The following is a 26,508-nucleotide window of genomic DNA, read 5'->3' on the forward strand; positions in this document are numbered from 1 at the left end:
AACCCACTCCAGTGTTCTTGCCTGGAGAATCCCAGGGACGGGAGAGCCTGGTGGGCTGCTGCCTATGGGGTCACACAGAGTCGGACACGACTGAAGTGACTTAGCATAGCATAGCATAGCATACCTTCAACTGACCTAATCATGGAATCATTTTAGGGCATTTTGAATAATCATATCACTTACAAATATTAGAGCAGGACAAATTTTGCATTATATAATTAAAATTACTATAATTATGCTTTTAGGACATCTGCTGGCAAGAAAGCCTTTTTCAACATTAGTGACAAAATACTGTTTTGAGACCATTACAATGTGCCTAGACAAATTCATCTTTATGAGTTATCTTATATACATATTTATCAACAAATATGCCTTTTAGAGAAATTGGTTAAATAGGTTACATCACAAACAAGGGAAGCCTAAGATTTGCCCTTCAAAAGAACTTTTTAAATAAGCCAATGATTTAATATTTGAACATTTGAAACAATTACTTTTCTATGTGGCAAATTCCAGCCTCGTTACCCATCTCCTCCCTTCCTGTTTCCAATGACTAATTTTTGTTTTTAAAGATTTATGTTGGCTATGCAGCACAGCATGTGGGATCTTAGTTCTGCATCCAGGGACTGAACCCGCACCCCCTGGAGTGGAAACAGTGAGTCTTAACCGCTGGACCATCAGGGAAGTCCTTCCAATGAGTACTTTAACATGACTTTCCTCTAAGAGGTCTTCAGCTTTAAACATGTTGGCTCTGACATCAATAATTCTTATAGAGATACGTACTCCATAAGCTTCTTGCTTTTTCTGGGGACCTAAATGAGCACAGGCATACTTCAGTTTACTGAGCTTTGCAGATACTGCCTTTTTTTGAACACAAATCGAAGGCTTGTGGCAATCCTACATCAACCACGTCTATAGGTGCCATTTTCCCATCATTCGCTCACTTTGTGTCAATTTTGGTAATTCTCATCACATTTTGAATTTTCTCATTTTCGTATTTGTTTTGGTGACCTGCCATCAGTGATCTTTGATGTTACTACTGTAATTGTTTTGGGGTGCCATGAACTTTGACAACATAAGATGATGACCTTAATAAATATGTATTCTGATCACTCCACCAGCCGATCATTCTGTCTTCCCGCCTTTCCCCTGGCCTCCAAGACGCAATATTAAGGTTAGGTCAGTTAGTATCTCTAAAAGGATGCTAATGGTTCAAGTGAAAGGAAGTCACAGGTCTCTCATTTTATATCAAAAACTAGACATAATTAAGCCTGGTGAGGAAAACATGTCAAAAGTCAAGATAGGCTGAAAGCTAGGCCTCTTGTACCAGTCAGCAAAGTTGTGAGTGCAAAGGAAAATTTCTTGAAGAAAATGAAAAGTGCTATTCCAGTGAACACATAAATGAAAAAGGAAACTGCCTTATGGCCGACATGAAGATCTTCCATATGGACAGAAGATCAAACCAGCCATTTAGCAAAAACATAATCCAGTGCAAGGGCCTAACTCTTTTCAATTCTGTGAAGGCCAAGAAGTGAGGGAGCTGCAGAAGAAAGCTTCAAGGTAGTAGAGGTTGGTTCATGAGGCTTATGGAAAGAAGCTGTCTCTATAACATAAAAATGCAAGGTGAGGCAGCATATACTGATGTAGAAGCTGTTAAGTTATCCAGAAGACCTAGGTTAAGATAATTAATGAAGGTGGCTACACCAAGACAATAAATTTTCAATGTAGATGAACAGCCTATATTGGAAGATGCCACCTAGGAGTTTCATGGTAAAGAGAAGTCAATGCCTGCTATCAAAGCTTCAAAGGACAGGCTGACTCTCTTATTAGGGGTTACTGCAATAGGTGACTTAAAGTTGAAACCAAAGCTCATTACCATTCTGAAAACCTTTAGGACCCTTTAAAATTATGCTAAATTTACTCTGTCTGTGCTCTACAAATGGAAAAACAAAGCTTGGATGACAGCACATCTGTTTACAACATGATTTATTTACTATTTAAAGCTCACTATTAAGACCTACTCCTCAGAATAGGATTCCTTTCAAAATATTAATGCTCATTGACAATGCACCTTTGTCACCAAAGAGCTCTGATGGTGATGTACAAGCAAGATTAATATTGTTTTCATGTCTGCTAACATAACATCCATTCTGTAGGTCATGGATCAAAGAGTAATTTCAACTTTCAAGCCTTACCATTTAAGAAATATACTTCTTAAGGCTATAGCTGCCACAGACAGTGAGTGCTCTGATAGGTCTGGATAAATTGAAAACCTTCTAGAAAGGATTCACCATCCTAGAAGCCATTAAGAACATCGTGAATCATGGTTAAAAGTCAAAATATCAACATACATTGGAAGGTTGGAAGTTGATTCCAACCCTCATGGATGGTTCAAGACTTCAGTGGAAGGAAGTAACCAAAGGTGTGATGGAAATACCAAGAGAACTAAAACCCTAAGTGGAGCCTAAAGATGTGACTGAATTGCTCCAACCTCATGATCTAATTTTAACAGATGAAGAGCTGCTTTGTATAAGTGAGTAAAGAAAGTGGTTTCTTGACATGAACTCTACCCCTACTGAAGATGCTGTGAAGAATGTTGAAATGGCAGCACAGGATTCAGAATATTACATAAACTTAGTTAACAAAGCAGGGTAATAAAGGTGAGAGGACTGACTCCAATCACATGCTTCACAGAAATTGTTCATGAAAGGAAGAGGCAGTCAATGAGGCAGACTTCATTACTGTCTTATTTTAAGAAATTGCCACAACCACCTTAAGCCTTCACCCAGATCAGTCAACAGTTATCAACATCAAGCTAAGATCCTCCACCAGCAAAGACTATGACTCTCTGAAGGTTCAAATGATGGTTAGCATGTTTTAGCAATTAAGTATTTTTTAAAATTAAGGTGTACATATATATATATTTAAAGACATAATACTATTATACACAATAAATTACAATATCATACAATATATACATAACATTTACATGCACTGAGAAACCAAAAAATTCATGTGACTTGCTTTATCACAGTATTTGCTTTATTGGAGGGGTCTGGATTTGTACCCACAATATCTTGGAGGTATGCCTATATAAGTTCATAAGCATTTTAAGATATTAATCATATAACTTTTCTTCTCAAAATGAAAAGCTTCTTATCATTTTATTTCATAGATAAAAGTCACATTAACATTCCTGGGAATAAACTTTATTACCAGGGTTTTAAAATGCATAAAAGATAAATGTAGTAGTACTTGCAGGTAAATATGGAGATTGAGGGAAAAGGAATTCTTAGGAAAAATCCTATATCCTACCTAGAGTACCTCTTAAGCTCCCTCTGCTGGCTACCATTTAAATAAAGAAAAAAAAAAAAGTAAACCTCTTTTCCTTGGAGCAGTAATGGGAGAAACAGCCTGAAGCTGACAATGCTGTTGTTGAAATTGAAAGGAAAATTCTCCCTAAGCAAGGGCAAGTCTAACTGCTGCTACCTTCCCTAATAAGGCTTTATAATTTCCAAACAGATTTGGGGGGTAGGGGGGAGGTGGGAGAGGCCACAACCAACTTAAAATAAGGAAAGTCATTACCAAGTTTGAATGTGTTAAGCGCAAAATTGATATACAAAAATGCAAAAGCATTAAGTATAAAACAAATCAACTATAAACAATTATCATTAACACTAGGAAATTAATAATTTAAATACAGTTCACAAATTTCACTATAACAAAAAGCTTATAGCATACTATTTAATCTATTCGTTTCAATATTAAGGTTTATTTTCTTTTTCCTCCAGAGTGAGGTTAAGTAACAACTTAAATAATTTTCAGGATGTATAAATGAACATCCATTCAGAACGAACATTACTGCTTAAAAGTGGCTAAGAAATATTTTGCATGTAATAAATATATTCTATGTTTAGGTTAACAGGCACCATCTCGAGAGCAAAAAAGTTTTTTTTAACCAATAAATAAATTACATTCAAGAAAACAAAGTGTTTATATCTGAAGTATGATATATCCTTAAATGTTTTTCTTCATACATAGCACCCAAACTTCCAAACTGTCTAGAAAGTAGCTTCTAAAATATAACCCATACCTTAAGTCATAAAAATAAAAGGCAAAAAAAAAATCAATTTAAGACAAAACTTACAGTTTATATTAATTCCCCATTCAATAAAATATTAATTGCCAATTTATTAAATGAACTGTAAATATGCAATGTTAGTGCTCAAATCTGAAATATATATTTTTAAAAGTCACTCTTTCTCAAAGTATTTAAAATATTGCATCTCTGGTGGCAAACCTGAAAACTATCATTTTATTTCTCTGGTTTTCAAACTTCTACTCCCAACCCTCTCCTTTAATTCTTTAACAGCCAACCAGTTTGTTTACTTTTTTTTCTTTTTTCTTTTTTGGAGTAAATACACTATATCCCAAACACAAACACTGACAATACTCCTTGGTAAACAAGGAAATCCCAAAACAGTCCAAGCCTATAGCTTCACTCCAAAAGTGTGGCACAGGCTAAATGATAAGGAAAAAAACCAATCAATGGCCCTTATTGATGCAATCAGAATGCTCCTGAGAGTCCACAACTGTTTTGAGAATTTGCTGATGTAATCCTGAAGAAAGTTTCAACACATTTTGCAGACAAATATCAGAGAATAAGTCTTTGATTAATAATTTTTCTATTTATTTCTGCCAAGGCGACTGAAAACACGAAAGCCTTTTCATCAGAGAGGTTAGCATAGATGTCAATTTCCTTTTCCTGTTTCTCTGTTAAAAGAAAAAGGGAAAGCTTTTAACATAAAGGCAGTAGATTCAGTAATTTTTTGAAGTTTTCACTATTTCTTTGACAATAAATACTACACATAATACTATGATGCATACTAAATTATATAAAGTATCATGTTATTAAACTGAAATATTAAAATTATACAAAGGCGTTACTAAAATGCATTAACTTAATTCTAAGACTAAATAGAGACTGGATATATATTTCTATATACACAGTCTAATATTTCTGTAAGAATCTCAAATATTTCTTTCTTCTCAGTAGCATGAGGTCCCTTGTCTCAATCAAAATGAATTTCCTCACCATAAATACAGGCCCTTCTGAACATCAATGGTGCCTTTATGAATATAATAAATTCTTCACCTTAGCCCTTCTACAGAATATAAGAATAATCAACACTTATTTCTACTTTGCCCCATCTGATTACAAATGTAATCCAAGCTCATGGTAGAATTTTTTTTTAAATACAGAAAACTAAAATAGAAAAGAAAAACCACCTATTTATCTCAAGCCAGCTAAAATCATGATTAACATCTTTGTGGATTACAAATTACTTTTTCAGGTTCTACTATCACAATAAACTGTGGAAAATTCTGAAAGAGATGGGAATACCAGACCACCTGACCTGCCTCTTGAGAAACCTGTATGCAGGTCAGGAAGCAACAGTTAGAACTGGACATGGAACAACAGACTGGTTCCAAATAGGAAAAGGAGTATGTCAAGGCTATATATTGTCACCCTGCTTATTTAACTTATATGCAGAGTACATCATGAGAAATGCTGGGCTGGAGGAAGCACAAGCTGGAATCAAGATTGCCGGGAGAAATATCAATAACCTCAGATATGCAGATGACACCACTCTTATGGCAGAAGGTGAAGAGAAACTAAAAAGCCTCTTGATGCAAGTGAAAGAGGAGAGTAAAAAAGTTGGCTTAAAGCTCAACATTCAGAAAACGAAGATCATGGCATCTGGTCCCATCACTTCATGGGAAATAGATGGGGAAACAGTGGAAACAGTGCCAGACTTTACTTTTGGGGGCTCCAAAATCACTGCAGGTGGTGACTACAGCCATGAAATTAAAAGACGCTTACTCCTTGGAAGGAAAGTTATGACCAACCTAGATAGCATATTCAAAAGCAGAGACATTACTTTGCCAACAAAGGTCCATCTAGTTAAGGCTATGGTTTTTCCTGTGGTCATGTATGGATGTGAGAGTTGGACTGTGAAGAAAGCTGAGTGCTGAAGAATTGATGCTTTTGAACTGTGGTGTTGGAGAAGACTCTTGAGAGTCCTTTGGACTGCAAGGAGATCCAACCAGTCCATTGTAAAGGAGATCAGTCCCGGGTGTTCATTGGAAGGACTGATGCTAAAGCTGAAACTCCAATACTTTGGCCACCTGATGCGAAGAGTTGACTCACTGGAAAAGACCCTGATGCTGGGAGTCGGACACGACTGAGCAACTGAACTGACTGACTGACTATAATTCCACTTTTGTCTGGATTTTTTATTATGCTTTGATTTTTAATCAGTTAAACATGTATATAGTTTACTTTTGTTGTTCACTCGCTCAGTCGTGTCTGACTCTTTGCGACCCCATGGACTGAAGCATGCCAGGCTTCCCCATCTTTCATCGTCTCCCAGAGCTTGGTCAAACTTAGGTCCATTGATTCGGTGAGGCCATCCAACCATCTCATTCTCTGTTGTCCCTTTCTCCTTCTGCCTTCAATCTTTCCAACCATCAGTCTTTTCTAATTAGTCAGCTCTTCATGTCAGGAAAATATTAAGAATTTCAGCTTCAGCATCAGTCCTTCCAATGAATATTCAGGGTTGATTTCCTTTAGGATTGACTGGTTTGATCTCCTTGCTGGCCAAGGGATTCACAAGAGTCTTTTCCAACAGCATAGTTCGAAAACACCAATTCTTTGGCGTTCAGTCTTCTTTATGGTCCAACTCTCATATCTGAAAATGACTACTGGAAAAACCATAGCTTTGACTATATGGACCTTTGTTGGCAAAGTAATGTCTCTGCTTTTTAATACGCTGCCTAGGTTTGTTCTAAGGAGCTTTTCTTCTAAGGAGCAAGCATCTTTTAATTTCATGGCTGCAGTCACCATCTGCAGTGATTTTGGAGCCCAAGAAAATAAACTCTGTCACTGTTTCCATTGTTTCCCCATCTATTTGCCAAGATCTTAGTTTTTGAATGTTGAGTTTTAAGCCAGATTTTCACTCTCCTCTTTCACCTTCATCAAGAGGCTCTTTAGTTCCTCTTCACTTTCTGCCATAAGGGTGCTGTCATTTGCATACCTTAGGTTATTGATATTTCTCCCGGCAGTCTTGATTCCAGCTTGTGAATCATCCAGCCTGGCATTTCATATGATGTACTCTGCATATGTTAAATAAGCAGGATGACAATATACAGCCTTGACACACTCCTTTCGTAATTTTGAACCAGTCCGTTGTTCCATGTCCAGTTCTAATTGTTGCTTCTTGACCTGCATACAGGAGGCAGGTAAGGTGGTCTGGTATTTCCATCTCTTTCAGAATTTTCCACAGTTCGCTGTGACCTACACAGTCAAAGACTTTAGTGTAGTCAATGAAGCAAAAGTAGATGTTTTTCTGGAATTCCCTTGCTTTTTCTACAAACCAGCATATCTTGGCAATTGGATCTCTGGTCCCTCTACCTTTTCTAAACCCAGCTTGAACATCTGGAAGTTCTCGGTTCACATACTACTGAAGCATAGCTTGGAGGATTTTGAGCATTATCTTGCTAGCATGTGAAATGAGTGCAATTGTGCAGTAGTTTAAACATTCTTTGGCATTGCCTTTCTTTGGGATTGGAATGAAAACTGACCTTTTCCAGTCCTGTGGCCACTGCTGAGTTTTCCAAATTTGCTGGCATATTGAGTGCAGCACTTTAACAGCATTTATCTGATGCAACATCTTGGACTTCTGGTTTCAGGCATTATAAACTGACTTTCCACCGTGAAAAATTAGGATTTATTGTTTTCTGTCTCTTGCCATCATACTCTTATCACATCTTCCCATTACAGTTATATTATCATTTTGATGAGATCAATATTGTGCTTACATTATTCATAACATAAATTATTTCACTTTTCATGTACATTGTTTTCCCTGAAAAGATTCTCTTTCTTCATTTGCTTAGTTTTCATTACTAACTGAACCCAAATTCTCTCCTAGTTGGATAAATCTTTCAGAATGTTTACATATATCAGTTTTATCTTCTTGAAGAAATTCTTCAAGAAAGTCTTCTGCTATACTCCAATCTGACATGGTTGCTTTCTAAGCCTACTGCACAATGATCATGTTGAGATCCCTCGTCAATATCATGCTGGAGATTTCTTATCTCTCTTGAGTTGGACCCTGTGTTCTAAGTTCAGGATACGTTCTTGGTTTACGTCTTCATTTTGATGCCATGTATCTTGCAGTAGCTTCCTGAGAAAGGGAGTATGGGTAGCAAATTTTTTGAGATCCTAAATATTAGAAAGTGTCTTGAGTCTTTCTTCATACTAGTTACTAGTGTGATTAAGTAAAGACCTGAAGATTTCCTCTTAGTATTTAAAGGCAAAATACTATATTCCAAATACTGGTGCCACTGCTAAGAAAATTCTATACCATTTTTTATAGTTATTTTTTAAGTTGTTGCTAATTTACCTAAAATGAAATATATGATCTTAAGTGTACAACTGGATGACCCACACCACAATCAAGATACGAAAATTTCTCATTCTCCTCTCCAGTCAATCCCTCCCCACCCTACCAGAAATATTAGTCCACCACCATAGATTCATTTTGCCTGTTCTTGAACATCATATAAGTGGCATTGTATAATATGTACTGTTTTGTGTCTAGCTTCTTTCATTCAACATGCTTTTGAAATTTGTTGATGTTGCTCATCACAAGTAGTTTGTTCCTTGCTGGATAGTATTTCACTGTACCATTTTGATTATTTCCTTTGAACACTTGAAGGATTTTCCTTTTAACCAAAGAGAGATAATTTATGATGATATAATTTTGCATAATATCTTGTTTTAACCATTCACTTAATTTGGTGGGGTATTTCAATACAGAAATTCAGTGTCCTTCAGGTTTGGGAAAATTACTCGAATTATTTCATTGATGGCTTCCTTCTCTTTCATCTTCTGTGTTCTTTTTCTGCAACATCAATTATTTACATATGTTGACCTCAAACTGGTCCTCTAAATTTCTTATGTTTCCTATTCTATTTTTAATCTCTTTTCCTATTGCTATACATTCTGGTACATTTCTTCAATTTTGTCTATCAGATTTCCGTTAAAGTTTGCCATTTTTGCAAATCATATAGGCATATCTATACACATACACACATATATGATTCTCATTTTAAAGTTACATTTTATATATATATATAAGATTCTCATTTTAAAGTTCATTTTCCAGGTACTTTTTTGACATCTTCAATTTCCTTTTGAGAAAAAGGAAATTCCTTTTTGTTTCATTACTACCACAACTTCTCTTACAAAGAATATTAATGGCAGTTTTCATTTTTTTTTCACCCTGGAAAAACTCATCCAAGTTACTTTTTTTTTCCTTTATGAAAGCCTGACTGGAGAACCCAATATTTACATCTCTAATTTTCACCTAACTTTCCTCATTTTAATTTGATAGCCCTGCCCTCAATGATGCCTGGTATTTCCGAGACCAGAAACTCTTTTGCATTATCTTTTATCAAAGGATAAACAGCCCTAGCAAGATATTAAAAAAAGACTTTCAAATAAAGTTTTTTAGCCTCACCTTCACCTCTACACTTCCAGACATAACTCGTACCAAAAATTGCTGACCTTAAGGAAGATGTAAAACAAAAAAAAGTTTCTTTCTTAGCTTTTCTCAAAGGAGCTTACAATTTAGGTTTCTTGGGTCTACTAAAGAAGCTATTACTTTCCAGAATTTTGCTGTTTCTCCTATTCCCTCTCCTTGTGGAACTTTGCCCTTGAAAAACAAAAAGTCCCTTTCCTACTTTACTAGGGTTTGGGGAGAGCACAGAGCTAGATGTGTTTATTCAATCTACCATCTTTAACTTGAAGTCTACCTTAATTCTCTATGTTCATTAATAAGATATTCAAAATTGGCTAATAAATTTTAATCAGTGAAAATGTCACTCTTACTAATATCCAAAATAATCATAACCCCTAATATAAAATGAAGACTTATTTTAAACCAACCAAAAATTAAGTTTAATGACTGGCTTTTATGATGTTGTTACCTAGATGTCTAAAAAGATTTCCTTTCATTCTTCTATTTTTCTCAAAATATACAAAATAAAGTCAATTAAAAATGTGCTTTTAGACACATTGTAAGGTTTTCCTTTTTAAAATAAAGGTAAAGCTTGCTTCAAATTCTTTAAGTGTCCTATGAGCAGGGAAAAATACTGAATTTAAGTGGCTACTAAACAATAAGAGGAGAAGGCAATGGCAACCCATTCTAGTACTCTTGCCTGGAAAATCCCATAGACGGAGGAGCCTGGTAGGCTGCAGTCCATGGGGTCGCTAGGAGTCAGATACGACTGAGCGACTTCACTTTCACTTTCATGCATTGGAGAAGGAAATGACAACCCACTCCAGTATTCTTGCCTGGAGAATCCCAGGGACGGAGGAGCCTGGTGGGCTGCCGTCTATGGGGTCGCACAGAGTCGGACACGACTGAAGTGACTTAGCAGCAGCAGCAGCAGCAAACAATAAGAAGTATATCAAAGAAGTCTATTCTAAAATATATAGACATTTTAAATGTTCATATTTCCCACCAGTATTATATTTAGAAAACATGGTGTGCCTTCAGGGACCGTAAGTACAGCCCAAGAGCAAAATCTAGTCTGCAACCTGTTTTTATAGTCTTACTGGAACACAGCCATGCCCATTCATTTACATATTTTCTATGGCTGCTTTCCAGACACAATGACAGAGCAGAGTGGCTTTGACAGAGACTTTATAGCCCTAAAATATTATCTGGCTCTTTACATAAAAAGCTTGCTGACTGCCCCTGTTCCTGACCTACATTAAAAGATTCCATTTGATTATACAAAAATTGCTTTGAGGTCTTCCTTGTTTGTAGTAAAAGCATATCTTACTCTAGAAACAACTTTCTTAAACCTTTTCTATAACAAACTAAAAATATCTGAAAAAAATGTATAGCCAAATAAATGCTTCTGTTTTCAAGTTAACACAAAATAAAAGATTCAAACCTGCACAGTGAGTACCAGAACTACAGAGTCTTCATTTCCCCAAAGAAAAGACTGTCGTTATCTATTTTCTCATCTCCTCTGACCCACCACCAGAAGCATTCCTTTTCCATTCTTTGGATTATGTTCTCTTTACTTCAACTGTAAAGAATGTTCTGTTTTCTGGGCCAAGCAGTATTTTCCTTTTCTCTTTTTTCTCTGTTAGACTTTCCTTTACCTAGTTTCCCTATTGAGATAGTCTTTGGCATATACTTTCTGGTCACCCCATTATTAAAGAAGCACATTCAAACTGAGAAGAAAACTCAAACTCTCTGGAAGACCAGCATAATAGAAGAAAAGAGAAGAAGTAGTAAAATTAGCCAAGGAATTAAGGAGTATCTAAGCACAGTCTTCACAGAATATACTTAAAGACATTATTAACCTTAATTCTTTAGCCATATGATATTAAGAAATCTTTAACTTTGATAAAAGCTATAAAGATGAAGTTATTTACACTAACAGTAGTAATTTTATTCAAATAGAAATACACAAAACAGGGAGAAATGGTGAACAGGTAAGAAATTCTCAATGTCTATAATATATTTATGGGTGAATACCTGAATACTTAAGACTGAATGCCTGAAAAGTATAGCGTAGCTCACAAATAACATAAAAAATTATAAACGCATTTAACTGAAGATGAAATTAGTCTAACAGAGGTTTTTTTGATGTCTAATAACATTGTTATTTATTTTTAATTAAAGTGCAGTTGATTTACTTGATAGAGACTTTAAAAGAATTATAGAAAGCAACTATCTTTTTCATTTAATTACTGGCTTGAAATTAGGGGCATATGGGGGTTCATTATACTATTCTTTTTAATTTGTGTAATTTAAAAAATTTTCCACAATAAAAGGTTTTTTAAAAGATAAACAAAAATCAAAGAAAAAGAAGCTGAAGTTTAAGTTGATGGTTAAAAACATCATGGTTGATGGTTATTGGTAGGCATACTAGTTATCCAAAGAAAAGAGAAAATCTATAAGGAGAATATGAATATGTTTTAGACAAAGAAGAATTCACCTTAGCTTTTGGATACTGAAGAACACTGAAAATTCATACTGAAGAACACTTTCAATAGTAAATTTTTAAAACTCACAGTATAATAGTTTGAAACAAATCTTAACAGAATTTGGATTTATCTTTTAAAAAAGTGTAACCATTTTAACAGACTTATTCAGGATGTCATACACAAATTATTGTCTCTGAACTTTACTATCATCAGTTTATAGGAAAGTGAATTTACCTAACTTAAGCCTTTATTTTTCCAGTAAGAATTAAATTTATGGAAAAAAAAAAGAATTAAATTTATGGATTAAAAAAAAAAAAAAAAAACAAGTATCTACCTGAGAGAAAAGGCTTTTACAAACTAAAATATAAGTTGGAATTTTAAATCCAGGAGTTAAATGCCTACCAAATACTTTCTTCACTACTATCTAATTAAGATCTTAGAAAACTTTAATACTTGGGGGAAAAAAAAAACTGCTTGGATTTACTCATACCTCTTTCTTCCTCATGTTTTTTGGCAGATGCACTTTTAGGTCTTCCTCTTCCTCGTCTGATATGATCTGAATGGCTGTTACTTCGAGACCTCTTTCTGTTTTCTAAATCTTTATTTACTGTAGAATTTATCTTCTCTCGCCTAACTCTCTCTGTTCGCCTCCTCTTGGCCTCATGCTTGTTTTCTGTATGGATGAATAAAAGTGATATATTTTAGGGCTTAAGCAAGAACTGTTTGCCCATGTTCACAATGCCTTCTTCTTTTTCTTTCTAAATAGCGCTAGAGTTTGCTGCCTGGTATATTTTATAAAATTACATCCATAACATCTATGCCCTTGAAACCCATGCAGAAAAAAAAGAAACAACAGAATTCAGATCCATATTAACATGTAAGGTAGGAGGAATATTAGAAAACAAGTATCTCTATTTGATATTCAGCCCCTGTAAATTCACACAATTCCAAGGCAACCTTTCTGCCTTTTTCCTTTTCTCTGTTTCTAAGCTAAAAATGGTGAAGTATTAAAAAGGAAAATAAATATTCCATTCCTTTTTTCCCCCTACCCAAATCACAGATTGAAATATATAAAATACACAGAAGTAAAACTGACCTTAGCTATACTATATTAATGTTATGGAAAAAAACAAACAGAAAGTATCTAGGGAAAACATAAAAACACTAGGGAAGTAAGCAGTTTCACTTTAGTTACAGACAAGGTCATTTCTGACATTCTAAGAGCATATTTATCCCAATTAGAATCCAATAGGGGAACTTTACTCAACATGGTGATTTAATTAATGCAAGAAGCCATCCTTCTCACTCCAAACAGATTCAAAGGTTGGGTAAGACAAACAATAAATTTAATACATACCTGACTTTAAAAGAAAGAAAATTCCTCAAATGCCTAAAATAATGGTGGTAAAGGGGCAAAACAAATTAAAAAATTCATATCCCAAACACTAAAGGGAAAAAATTCAAAGGCTATATAAATTAAGTATGCTTAATAGGTACTATAAAGCAAAATAAATTTAAGTAAAATATTAATAGTTATTTCCAAATACCATATCCTTAGAAAATTAGTTAATTCCAGGTCTCAAATGAGACATACACCAGATAATGCAAGAACATTTAATTATTCCAGATTGTAAGAAAGTTCTTAGTTTAACAAATAATTTGCAAGGAATAAAAAAGAAAATAATAGAGTCAAAAGAGATATCACCCATATACAATGTGAGGACCTTATTTGGAATCTGTTTTTAAAAACCATTTATGAGAAACCTGAAAATGTCAACTCCAGTTGGATACTTGGTATTACAGAATTAGTGTTATTTTTTTATTGCATGTAAGTTTTTAAAAATTATTTATTTATTTGGCTGTGCCAGGTCTTAGCTGTAGCATGTGGGATCTAGATCTCTGACCAGGGATTGAACCCAGGCCCCCTCCATTGGGAACATGGAGTCCTAGCCACTGGACCATCAGGGAAGGCCCTGTGCTTCAGCTTTTAAAGGTCAACCTTTCAGAAACATATAACGAAATATTTATAATTGAAATTATATGAGATTTGCTTAAAATGATATACAAAGACAAGAAATGGATGTGGATGTGACAGTGCATGCTTAGAATTTCTCAAAAAAATAAAAAATTGATTTGATACAGTTTCATTTATTATGGCATCTAGTATTACTGCTAAAGGCAGAAAGCTTATTATTTTAGTGATTTAAAAAAAAAAAAACAATTTTAAATGAGGCTTGACACTTCTAATCCAATTCTGAAAATATAAAGAAATATGATGTTGTTTAAAAAAACAAGAAATTTACATGTGATTCCAGTATTATTATCTAAAGTATAGATTTTGTTCAAATTTCACAAAATTTTATACATGTCCACTATTGGTTTTCATACCTAATTCAAGATTTCACATTGTATTTCTTGGATTGACCAGTTTCAGCTACATGCAATGAATTCTGATAACTTCTCTTTTCATCTTTATTCTTTACAAATATTTTCTAATTTCTCTTGTTACGGCTTCTTAGATACACCCATTATTTAAAAGTAGGCATTTAATTTCCATAAATATGGGTTTTTTAAAGTATTTTTTATATTAATTTCTCATTTAAATGCTTTATTCTCCACAATCACCCTGTGTTTTTTCAGTCTTTTACTTTCTTGAGGCTTTCAATGGGTAAGACAAAGATCTCTCTTGGTTAATGTCACACTGCACTTGAAAATATGTGGACTATTTTCAAGTATCTTTTAATATTCATTTCTAACACAATTCCACAGTTATAAGAGAACAATAGACTCTGTTTGATTTCAACACTTTTAGATGATGAAATTTTTGCACCTTGTTTTATGTCCCTGGATATGTTTCAGGGTCTCCTGGTGTATAGTCTATAGGAACGTCAATAGAATTTGTACCCTGCTGTTGTGTGAAAATTGTATAAATTTTAATTATGTTGAATTGGCTCATAAGGCTAGTCTACTATATCCTTCTACTTTTCTGTCTATTCATTCTATTAATTTTTGAGAGATTTTGATGCAGAAACTCCACCTAAAAAATCTTAATTTATCTACTTAAAAAATAATTGTAATATAATGGAACTATATGTAACTTTGATCTGTATTTTCCAAGTCTCCAATAAATGTATTATCATAAAAAATTCAAGAGGACTACTCTTTTCCTTGAAATTAATTTCGTTGATTTTTCAGGTTCTCCAGGCTCCCCATCATACCAGCCATTCCTTTTTTATCTCCTTTGGAGTCTTCTCCTCCCTGTAGATTCTTTTCCATCTCTAATATTAAAGTCCTAGGACTCTGTCCTGAACTCAGATACTCCATGGACCCAAAACATTAAGTGCTGCTGTTATAATGGTTCTAAAATTCATACTTTCAGCTGTGACTTCTTCCCAAAGCTCTAGATTGCCTACCTGACAGCTTCACTTGTATGACTCACAAGCATTTCAAAAGTGCCCCAAAAAAAAACTCTTGATTTTCCCTCCTCCAACCTTCATTATAATAGTAAATAGCACCAACAGTTACAAAAGCCAAATAACCTAGTCATTTGTGACTCAGATTGTTTCTTCCATCATCACAAAAGTCCACAGGTACTCTGTGCAAAATATATCCACAATTTCATTTTTCCCACTTCTGTGGGCAACATCCAAACCAAATATATTCCCTAAACAGCTGTCAAAATTACCTTTAAGAAAAAACCAGACTATATAAGTTCCTTTTCTAAAATCTTTCATTAGGCTTTTCACTTTATTTAAAATAAAGTCAAATTTCCTGACAGAAGACTACAAGTCCCACTATGAGACCTGACATTCACCTCTCACCCATCTCATTTCATACCACTAGCCATTTTGTTCACTACTCTCCAGACATGTCTTCCTCTAAAACAAGTTCCTTCCTCCTCTTGAGGCTCTGCATTTGCTAATCCTTCTGCCTAGAGTTCTCTTCCCAACACTGTTCATGAGACAGGCTATATTTCCTTCAGATGTCAATTTACAGGTCACTCCAAGTCTCCAAGCCCAAGTTACTTGCTTCTTCTACTATTACTATAGTCTGGTTTTTATTTACATATATGCTCAATATGTCTCCCCCATCAAAGTATAAGCTCTACGAAAGTTGGGACACTTGTTTGTCTGTCTCATTCAAAGAAACTAGAACATTATGTACGCATGTTAAGTGGTGCTAAATAAACAAAATTAGACTGAGTACATGCATTTATCTCACTATGTTCTCAAAAATTCTACTGAAATGCAAATAAACATGGGTAAAAGGAAAAAGGAAAATAAATCAGCAGGGTTTGAAACAGGAAATAGTGCTATTAGCAATCTGAAATTACAGAATTCCAGCAAGCTGGCAAACTGACAGATTCTGATTAAGTAACCAGAAAAGAAGAAACTAAAATTCAAAATAAGACTATGAGGTGGCTCCTATAGAAGGGGTAGCTGTTCTTCCCAAAGACACTCCCAGGATAGGACAAAAAGTATAGAAAGGAAGAGTAGGCCACAGAGTGATCATCAGAATAACTCTACAACTACTGTAGAACAGTTGGGCCTATGTATACAAAGCAACTGACAAAGAAATAAAGCTTTTCAGAACCAAGCAATGTTCAAGGGAACTCTGAACTTCCATATCATAGAAATATGAAAGGGGTTCCCAGGTGGCACTAGTGGTAAAGAATACAATTGCAATGCAGGAGACGCTGGAGCCTTCGGTTCAATCCCTGGGTCAGGAAGATCTCCTGGAGGAGGCAATGGCAATCCACTCCAGCATTCTTGACTGGAGAACCCCATGGACAAAGGAGCCTAGGGGGCCACAGTCCACAGTGTCACAAAGAGCTGGACACGATTGAGCAGGCACACACATCAGAAATAAGAAATAAACAAAAAAAAGTAGTTCCTCATAAAAAAGAAACACTATAAAGGATTTCACATTCTGCCTCAGAATGACGCCTTTCTTATTTTGGCAATCATGGATTTCAACAGCATCTCCCAGCTTACCTAATTTACATCTAAAGTCTGTTTCTTCCAATTATACAGAACCTCAAACATTAGCTTCTTCCAAATACACACTAAAAATAAACTCCTTCCAATTATACACTAAAAAGACGATGTCAAATGGACCTTCAAAATAGTGTGAGAAGATTTTCCTGGTGGTCCAGTGGTTAGAAATCCACCTGCCAATGCACCTGCCAATCCCTGGTCCGGGAAGAGCTACATGCTATGTGCAGCAACAAAGATCCAGCGCAGTCAAAAACGAATGAATGAATAAATAAATAAATATTTTTTTAAAGTGTAGGATATGCATGCAAGTTACCTACACTGATAAACCAAGGCCTTCATTTACAAGCATCAACAGAAAATTAAGGATTACCAGCTATTTGAGGAAAATAAAGAGAGCAAGAGAGAAGGAACAAGATAAAACATGAGCAACAGGGAGTTTCCTGGTGGCCTAGTGGTTAGGATTCTGGGCTTTCACCGCTGAGGCCCAGGTTAAATCCCTGGTCAAGGCTAAAAACAGACAACAACAACAACAACAAACCCATAAGGAACAAAGGTATTCTAGGAAACAAAAACATCTTAAAATGTTTCAGATGATACCTTCAGAGGATATTATACCATTAACATTCTTTTGCAGAAACAGAAAACACCATTCCAATCATATGGAATCTCAAAACCCCATATAGAAAGACAATCTTAGAACAGAACAAAGAACCACACTTCTTGATTTCAAAACTTTTCCTAACAAAACTGCAGTAATCAAAAAATACGATACTGTGTTACCAGAGACAAACAGACCAACAGAATAAAATATCCGGAAATAAATCCACGGTCAAATGGTTTTCAGGAACGGTAGCCATGAAAAAACAGAACTTGCAATAAATGGTAATTGGGAAAACTGGATAGCCAGAGGCAAAAAAATGAAAGTGGACCCTTATACCACCTACAAGAATTAACTCAAAATGGATTGAAGACCTAATATAACAGCTAAAACCATAAAAGGCTTGGGGGAAAAAAACAAACAAATAGGAGAAAAGCTTCATGACAGTGGATTTGCCAGTGATTTCTTGGATAGGACACCAAAAATATAGGCAACAAAATAAAAACTAGACAACTTGGATTTCATTTAAAATTGAGAAACTTATGTACATCAAAAGGACACTATCAACAAAACAGAAAGGCAACTCATGAAATCGAAGAAAAAAAATATTTGCAAAAATGTATCAGGTAAGGAATTAACATCCAGAATAAAAAGAACTTCCACAATTCAACAACGAAAAAAAGGTCGAACTTCAACAAACATTTCTCCAAAAATAGACAAATGGCCAATAAACACATGAAAAAATGTTCAACATCACCAATCATAAGGGAAATGCAAATTAAAATCACAACATGACATCACTTCAATCCCACTGGATGGTTAATAGGAAAAGCACATAAAATAACAAGTGTTGCTGAGGATGTGGAGAAATAGGAAACTTTTTGCATTGCTGGTGGTAAAGAAAAACAGTGAAAACACCATGACACTTCCTCAGAAAATTAAACAATTACTATATGATCCAGCGTTTCCCCACACAGGTGTATGTCCAAAAGAAACGAAAGAAGGGCACTGAGCAGTGTGTACACACATGCTCACAGCAGCATTTTGCATAACACCCAGAAGGCGAAAGCAACTCAAGCGCCCATCAGTGCATTAGAGATAAACAAAATGGGGTATGTAATACAATAAAATATTATTCAAGAAGGAAATTCTGACATGTTACAACATGGATAAACTTTGAAGACATTATGCTATGCGACACAAAAGGACAAATATTGTATGATTCCATGTAAGAAGATAACTACAGCAGTCAAATTCAAATTCACAGGCACAGGAAAAACACAGGTGGTCTGGGGCGTGATATGGGGATGGGAGGAAAATGAGGAGTTACTGTTTCAGGTATATGGAATTTCAGTTTGGGAAGATGAAAAGAGTTCTGGAAAAGGATAATGGTGAAGATTAAGCACATGATAATGAATGTATTTAATGCCACTAACCTATACAATTTAAAATTATTAAAATACTAAATTTTATAATAAAAGATATGAAAAAATAAGATTCAACGAAAAAGAAGAAATCAAAAAACAAAATGAACTGCTAATAACCAAGTGCAAAACACAAGTTAAACAGGGACTTCCCTGATGGTTCAGTGGTTAAGAATCCACCTTCCAATGCAGGTTCAATCCCTTGTCAAGGAACTATAATTCCACATGCCACAGGACAACTAAGCCTGCGCATCACAAATAGAGAGCAGCTCACGTGCCACAGCTAAGACCCAATGTAGCCAAAAAGATACATTTTTTTTTAATTCTTAAAAAGACAAAATAATGGACGTGTCTGAACACAGAATTCAGGCATGTCCATTATGAGAAAAGGAAAATACTGAAATTTCCTGGAACAAAATGAAAACAGAATATATGACAACAAGGGAAGAGAAATACAGGAAAGATCTAAGAAATCTAATACTCATCTATAATATAATGTGTAATTATCTACCCAATATTCATTCTCCCCCTCTTCCTTAAGAATAGAATCCTGCTCTGGTCAAGAGGAAAATGTGCCCAGTTAAAATATACACATTCAAAGATTCTCCTACAGGTGAAGAGGCCATGAAATTTAGTTCTGACCAATGACATATAGTGGAACTGGTTAAGGTTTCCAGAAAGTTTTAAATTTTTTTTAAGGAGTATGATCCCTAGGTTGGGAAGATCCCTTGGAGGAAGGCATGGCAACGAACTCCAGTATTCTTGCCTGGAGAATCCCCATGAACAGAGAAGCCTGGTGGGCTACAGTCCATGAGATCGCAAAGAGCTGGACATGACTGAGCGACTAAGCACAGCACATGGCTGCTTTGTCCTGTCTGTGTCTGTCTCTATTCTTTCTGCTTAGAATACTTAAGAGATGCCTGGATGTACAACAATTACTTTGTAACAATGAGCATGAACTGACTGGTTCCAAATTGGCAAAGGAGTACTCAAAGATGTATACTGTCATCCTGCTTTTTAACTTAGATGCAGAGTACATCACCTGAAATGTTGGGCGGGATGAATCATAAATTGGAATCAAGATTGCCAGAAGTAACATCAACAACCTCAGATATGTAGATGATATCACTCTAGTGGCAGAAAATGAAGAGGAAGTAAAGAACTTCTTGATGAGGGTGAAAGAGGAGAGTGAAGTTGGCTTGAAACACAACATCCCAAAAACTAAGATCATGGTTATCCAGTCCCATCACTTCATGGCAAATACAAGGGGAAACAGTGGAAGCAGTGGTATTTTATTATCTTGGGCTCCAAAATCACTGTGGACAGTGACTGCAGACAGGAAATTAAAAGACGCTTGCTCCTTGAAAGGAAAGCTATGACAAATCTGCTGCTGCTGCTACTGCTAAATCGCTTCAGCTGTGTCCGACTCTGCGCGACCCCATAGATGGCAGCCCACTAGGCTCCCTCGTCCCTGGGATTCTCCAGGCAAGAACACTGGAGTGGGTTGCCATTTCCTTCTCCAATGCATTAAAGTGAAAAGTGAAAGTGAAGTCGTTCAGTCGTGTCTGACTCTTCGCAACCCCATGGACTGCAGCCTACCAGGCTCCTCCACCCATGGGATTTTCCAGGCAAGAGTACTGGAGTGGATTGCCACTGCCTTCTCTAGAGAGGGTATTGAAAAGCAGAGACATCACTTTCCCAACAAAGGCCCATATAGTCAAAGTTTTTCCAGTAGTTATGGATGTGAGAGATGGACCATAAAGAAGGTTGAGAGTCAAAGAATTGATGCTTTTAGCTGTGGTGCTTGAAGAGTCCCCTGGACTACAAGCAGATCAAACCAGTTAATCCTAAAGGAAATTAACCCTGAATATTCATTGGAAGGACTGATGCTAAAGCTGAAATTCCAATACTTAGGCCACCTGATGTAAAGAGCTGACTCACTGGAAAAGACCCTGATGCTCAGAAAGACCGAAGAAAAAAAGAGAAGGAGGCAGTAGAGGATGAGATGGTTAGACAGCATCATCAACTTAATAGACACGAATTTGAGCAAACTCTGGGAGGTAGTGAAGGACAGAGGAGTCTGGTGTGCTGTATTCCATGGGATCACAAAGAGTTGGGCACGACTTAGTGACTGAACAACAATGAGCATGAAAGCCACATCTTCTCAAGAAAGGGAAGAGCTTAGGTCCTTGGGGACAACACTGAACAGTCCTGTACAGTGGTCCCTTGGTATCAATAAGGGTTTAAAAACCCCTGACAGATACCAAAATCTGTAGATGTTCAAGTATCTTATATAAATGGTATATTATTTGCACAAAACCTACACACATCTACCTGTATAGTCTGTCATTTCAAGATATAATAACTAATACAATATAAATGCTACATAAATACCAGGGCACAGCAAATTGAAGTTTTGCTTTTTGGAACTTTTCGGAATTTCTTCCCCTGAATATTTTCAAACCATGGTTGAATGAACCTGCAAACATGGAAACCCACAGATGCAGAGGACCAACTGTAATGCCAACTTTATTTTTCTTCACTAAAGGAAAAGTAAACTATTTGTCCAATCCAGTGTCAGCCAGGTTTTCCATGGATGGCGATCATGACAACAATTATCCAATAAGCATGCCAGAAAGAAAAGAGAATGGGGGAAAGAAATAGGTAAAAATTTCCCTAGCTGAAGACTTGAGCCTTCGGATGAAAAGGACTTACTGAGTAACAAGGAAGAATGACAATGACATTTAAGTGTGAGTACAAAGTAAAGGCAATCTGTGAGTACAAATCAGAAGATGATTGCTTCTTGGCAGGAAAGCAATGACAAACCTAGACAATGTGTTGAAAAGCAGAGACATTACTCAGCTGACAAAGGTCCATATAATTAAGGCTATGGTCTGTCCAGTGGTTATGTAAGTTCTCAGAGCTGGACCATAAAGAAGGCAGAATGCCAAAGAACTGATGCCTTCAAACTGTGGTGCTGGAGAAGACTCCTGGAAATCCCTTGGACAGCAAGGAGATCAAACCAGTCAATCTTAAGGAAGATCAACCCTGAATATTCACTGGAAGAAATGATGCTGAAGCTGAAGCTCCAGTATTTTGGCCATCTGACATGAACAGACAACTCATTGGAAAAGTCCCTCAAGGGAAAAATCTTTCCCTCATTGGGAAAGATTGAGGGCAGAAGGAGAAGACTGCGTCAGAGAATGAGTTGGCTGGACAGCATCACTGATGCAATGAACATGAACTTGGGCAAACTCCAGGAGATGGTGAGAGACAGGGAGGCCTGGTGTGCTGTAGTCCACGTGTGGCAAAGAGTAGGACATGACCAGGCTACTGAACAACAACAACAAAGTAAAGGTACTCTCTCCAATGGAAGACAGGAAATGTACCACCACGTATCTTTCATGAAAATTTTTTCAGGTCTAAAACAATTTTTAGAAAATTAGTTCCAGAAATAAAAACACATGGGTTTTTTTTTTAAAGTATGTAAGAAAAATTGAGATTATCCTTGTAGTACAACGGAAAGAAATTTTAGTATGACAGCTCTGCTGTGGATCTAAAATCAGGAATAAAATTGTAAGGAACGATTTTTCTGAAATAACAATACCAAATCTTCACTGTCAAGTAATTCAGAGTTAAGGATAACTTACTACTGAATTAATGTTGACTGACTTTGGATTTCTAAAAGGTATTGGTGATAATAATTTCTTCATTTTTCTTCCTTAACAAAAGTGAGTACGCAATTTGTAGATTTTTGCTTACTTACCAGCCTTTGCCTATGAACTTAGAGAATAATTTAAAAATTGGGTTTAATATTTCTATCCCTTTGTTCCTTCTCCCAGTAAAAACTGGGGAGGTGGTTGCTTAACCTAAAGCTTGTACTCACTGAGAAATTAACAGTTAAATATAAATGAGCTATCCCAATATCTTATTAAGTCTTTTTCTTACCTTTAGAGGAAGTCTTCTATAAACTAGTATCTCATTTAGATTTTTGAGTTTATTTTTTCTTTACAGTTTTTATAACAAAAAAATGTATAAAGGAAAAAGGTATATCCATTGCTATTTAGTGCAAAATAGCATTCTTGATGCACTAAACCATCCAGGAACACCCATGTGGAAAACCAAATTTAAAGATTTGGAACAAAGTGAGTTTATTCTCACCAAAAACTGCCTGTCAATATTATCTTTACAGGTATATATTATCCATTTTCATTTCTCCTATAAATTCTCTGGTAATTAAAACTGAAATGTTCTAGATCCTATTGACAACATTCATTAGAACTTGATAAAACTGGGGAGATTTTTTTAAAAATTATACTCAATTCCCTATACATAATGGACTAGCCAAGGCAATCTTACTTTTAAGAAATTTAATTGTAAAAATTAGTATTTATGTACCTATAACATATCAAGCTTTCTTTATATTCTGTTCAGTTCAGTTGCTCAGTCGTGTCCTACTCTTTGCGACCTGATGGACTGCAGCACATCAGGCCTCCCTGTCTATCACCAACTCCCGGAATTTACCCAAACTCATATCCACTGAGTTGGTGATATCATTCAATCATCTCATCCTCTGTTGTCCCCTTCTCCTCCTGCCTTCAGTCCTTCCCAGCATCACGGTCTTTTCAAATGAGTCAGTTATTTGCATCAGGTGGCCAAGGTATTGGAGCTTCAGCTTCAATATCAGTCCTTCCAAAGAACACTCAGGACTGATTTCCTTTAGGATGCACTGGATGGATTTCCTTGCAGTCCAAGGGACCCTGAGTCTTCTCCAACACTACAGTTCAAAAGCATCAATTCTTCGATACTCAGCTTTCTATACAGTCCAACTCTCACATCCATACATGACTACTGGAAAAACCATAGCTTTAACTAGATAGACCTTTGGTGGCAAAGTAATGTCTCTGCTTTTTAAGGCTGTCTAGGTTGGTCATAACTTTCCTTCAAAGGAGTAAGCGTCTTTTAATTTCATGGCTGCAGTCACCATCTGCAGTGATTTTGGAGCCCAAAAAAGTAAAGTCTGACACTGTTTCCCCATCTATTTGCCATGAAGTGATGGGACGGGATGCCATGATCTTAGTTTTCTGAATGCTGAGCTTTAAGCCAACTTTTTCATTCTCCTTTTTCACTTTCATCAAGAGGCTCTTTAGTTCTTTCCTTCCTGCCATAAGGGTGGTATCATCTGCATATCTAAGGTTATTGATATTTCTCCCGGCAATCTTGATTCCAGCTTGTGCGTCCTCCAGCCCAGCATTTCTCATGATGTACTCTACATATAAGTTAAATAAACAGGGTGACAATATACAGCCTTGATGCACTCCTTTTCCTGTTCGGAACCAGTCTGTTGTTCCATGTCCTGTGTACATGGAACAACTGTTGCTAACAGTTGCTTCCTGACCTGCATACAGATTTCTCAAGAGGCAGGTCAGATAGTCTGGTATTTCCATCTCTTCCAGAATTTTCCACAGTTTATTGTGATCCACACAATCAAAGGCTTTGTCAGAGTCAATAAAGCAGAAATCGATATTTTTCTGGAACTCTCTTGCTTTGTCGATGATACAGCAGATATTGGGAATTTGATCTCTGGTTCCTCTGCCTTTTCTAAATTCAGCTTGAACATCTGGAAGTTCACAGTTCTCATACTGTTGAAGCCTGGCTTGGAGAATCTTGAGCATTACTAACATGTGAGATGAGTGCAATTGTGTGGTAGTTCTTTACATTAGACATTTTCATATGCACTTCATCTACACTTTAGTTCTCGAAGGTTGGTACTATAAATCTATGTATATACAAGTAAACAGCAGCTCCTCATGGAGGTTAATTAATCTGTTACACTTACCAAACTAGAATCTGAATCTGAAGCCAGATCTTCCATGTAACAACATATAGCTCATGTCTGTACTATACCAAACTGATTTCCAGGCTCTGAATATTGTTAGTCCTTAAGGGCTTCCCTGGTGGCTCAGTGATAAAGAATCTGCCTGTTAAATGAAGGAGATGTGGGTTTGATCCCTGGGTTGGAAAAGGTGGGTTTGATCCCTGGAGGAGGAAACGGCAACCTACTCCAAGATTCTTGCCTGTGAAATCCCATAGATAGAGGCGCCTATACAGTCCAAGGGGTCGCAAAGAGTTGGACACAACTTATAGACTAAACAACAGCCCTTCTTAAAACCCTTTCTTCCTCTGGTTCTATAGCACAGCTTGTTGTTCAGTTGCTCAGTTGTGTCCAACTCTTTGCAACCCCAAGGACTGCAGCATATCAGGTTTCCCTGTCCTTCACTATCTCCCAGAGTTTGCTCAAACTCATCTCCACTGAGTCAGTGATGCCATCCAACCATCTCATACTCTGTCCCCCCTTCTCCTCCTGCCTTCAATCTTTTCGAGCATCAGGGTTTCTTCTAATGAGCTGGCTCTGTGCATCAGGTGGTCAAAGTATTGGAGCTTCTGTATGAGTCCTTCAAATGAATATTCAGAGTTCATTTCCTTTAGGATTGACTGATTTGATCTCCTTGCAGTTCAAGGGATTCTCAAGTCTTCTCCAGCACCAAAATTGGAAAGCATCTGCCTTTTCTAAATAAAGCCAGTACATCTGGAAGTCTCAGTTCACGAACTGTTAAAGCCTAGCTTGAAAGATTTTGAGCATTACCTTGCAAAATGAGTGCAACTGTATGGTAGTTTGAACATTCTTTGGCATTGCCCTTCTTTGGAACTAGAATGAAAAGTGACCTTTTCTAGTCCTGTAGCCACTGCTGTTTTCGAAATTTGCTGGCATATTGAGCGCAGCACTTTCACAGCATCATCTTTTAGGGTCTGAAATAGCTCAGCTGGAATTCCATCACTTCCACTAGCTTTGTTTATAGTAATGCTTCCTAAGGCCCACCTGACTTCACTCACACTTCAGGATGTTTGGCTCTCAGTGAGTGATCACACCATCATGGTTGTCCAGGTCATTAAGATCTTTTTTGTACAGTTCTTCTGTGTACTCTTGCCACCTCTTCTTAGTATCTTCTGCTTCTGTTAGGTCTATACCATTTCTGTCCTTTATTGTGTCCTATCTTTGCATGAACTGTTCCCTTGGTATCTCTAATTTTTTTGAAGAGATCTCTAGTCATTCCCATTCTATTGTTTTCCTCTATTTCTTTGCATTGTTCACTTAAGAAAGCGTTCTTATCTCTGCTTGCTGTTCTTTGCAACTCTGCATTTAGATGCAGATATCTTTCCTTTTCTCTTTTGCCTTTCACTTCTCTTCTTTTCTCAGCTATTTGTAAGGTGTCCTCAGACAACCACTTTGCCTTTTCCATTTTTTTCTTGAAGATGGTTTTGATCACCACCTCCTGTACAATGTTACAAAGCTCTGTTCATAGTTCTTCTGGCATTCTATCAGATCTAATCCCTTGAATCTATTTGTTACTTCCA

At 36.3% G+C, this 26,508-nt stretch overlaps 1 protein-coding gene across 1 annotated transcript in view; it reads right to left on the minus strand.

The window, feature by feature from the left end:
- Positions 1 to 3,017: 3,017 nt before the first annotated feature.
- The window catches only part of HDIP1 (HDAC and MIER1 interacting protein 1), a 33,904-nt gene continuing 10,413 nt past the window's right edge, over positions 3,018 to 26,508 (minus strand). Inside the window, exons 3-4 of the mRNA XM_086350544.1 lie at positions 12,564 to 12,746; positions 3,018 to 4,770 (exon numbers count right to left, since the gene is read on the minus strand). Of these exons, the coding sequence (XP_086206670.1) occupies positions 4,652 to 4,770; positions 12,564 to 12,746 (302 nt within the window). The 3' untranslated portion in view covers positions 3,018 to 4,651. The remainder of the gene's footprint in view (positions 4,771 to 12,563; positions 12,747 to 26,508) is intronic.

Source organism: Bos grunniens, chromosome 18 (assembly GCF_055505025.1).
Source record: "Bos grunniens cultivar Pamir isolate PY7600 chromosome 18, Bosgru_T2T1.0, whole genome shotgun sequence".
NCBI lineage: Eukaryota > Metazoa > Chordata > Mammalia > Artiodactyla > Bovidae > Bos > Bos grunniens.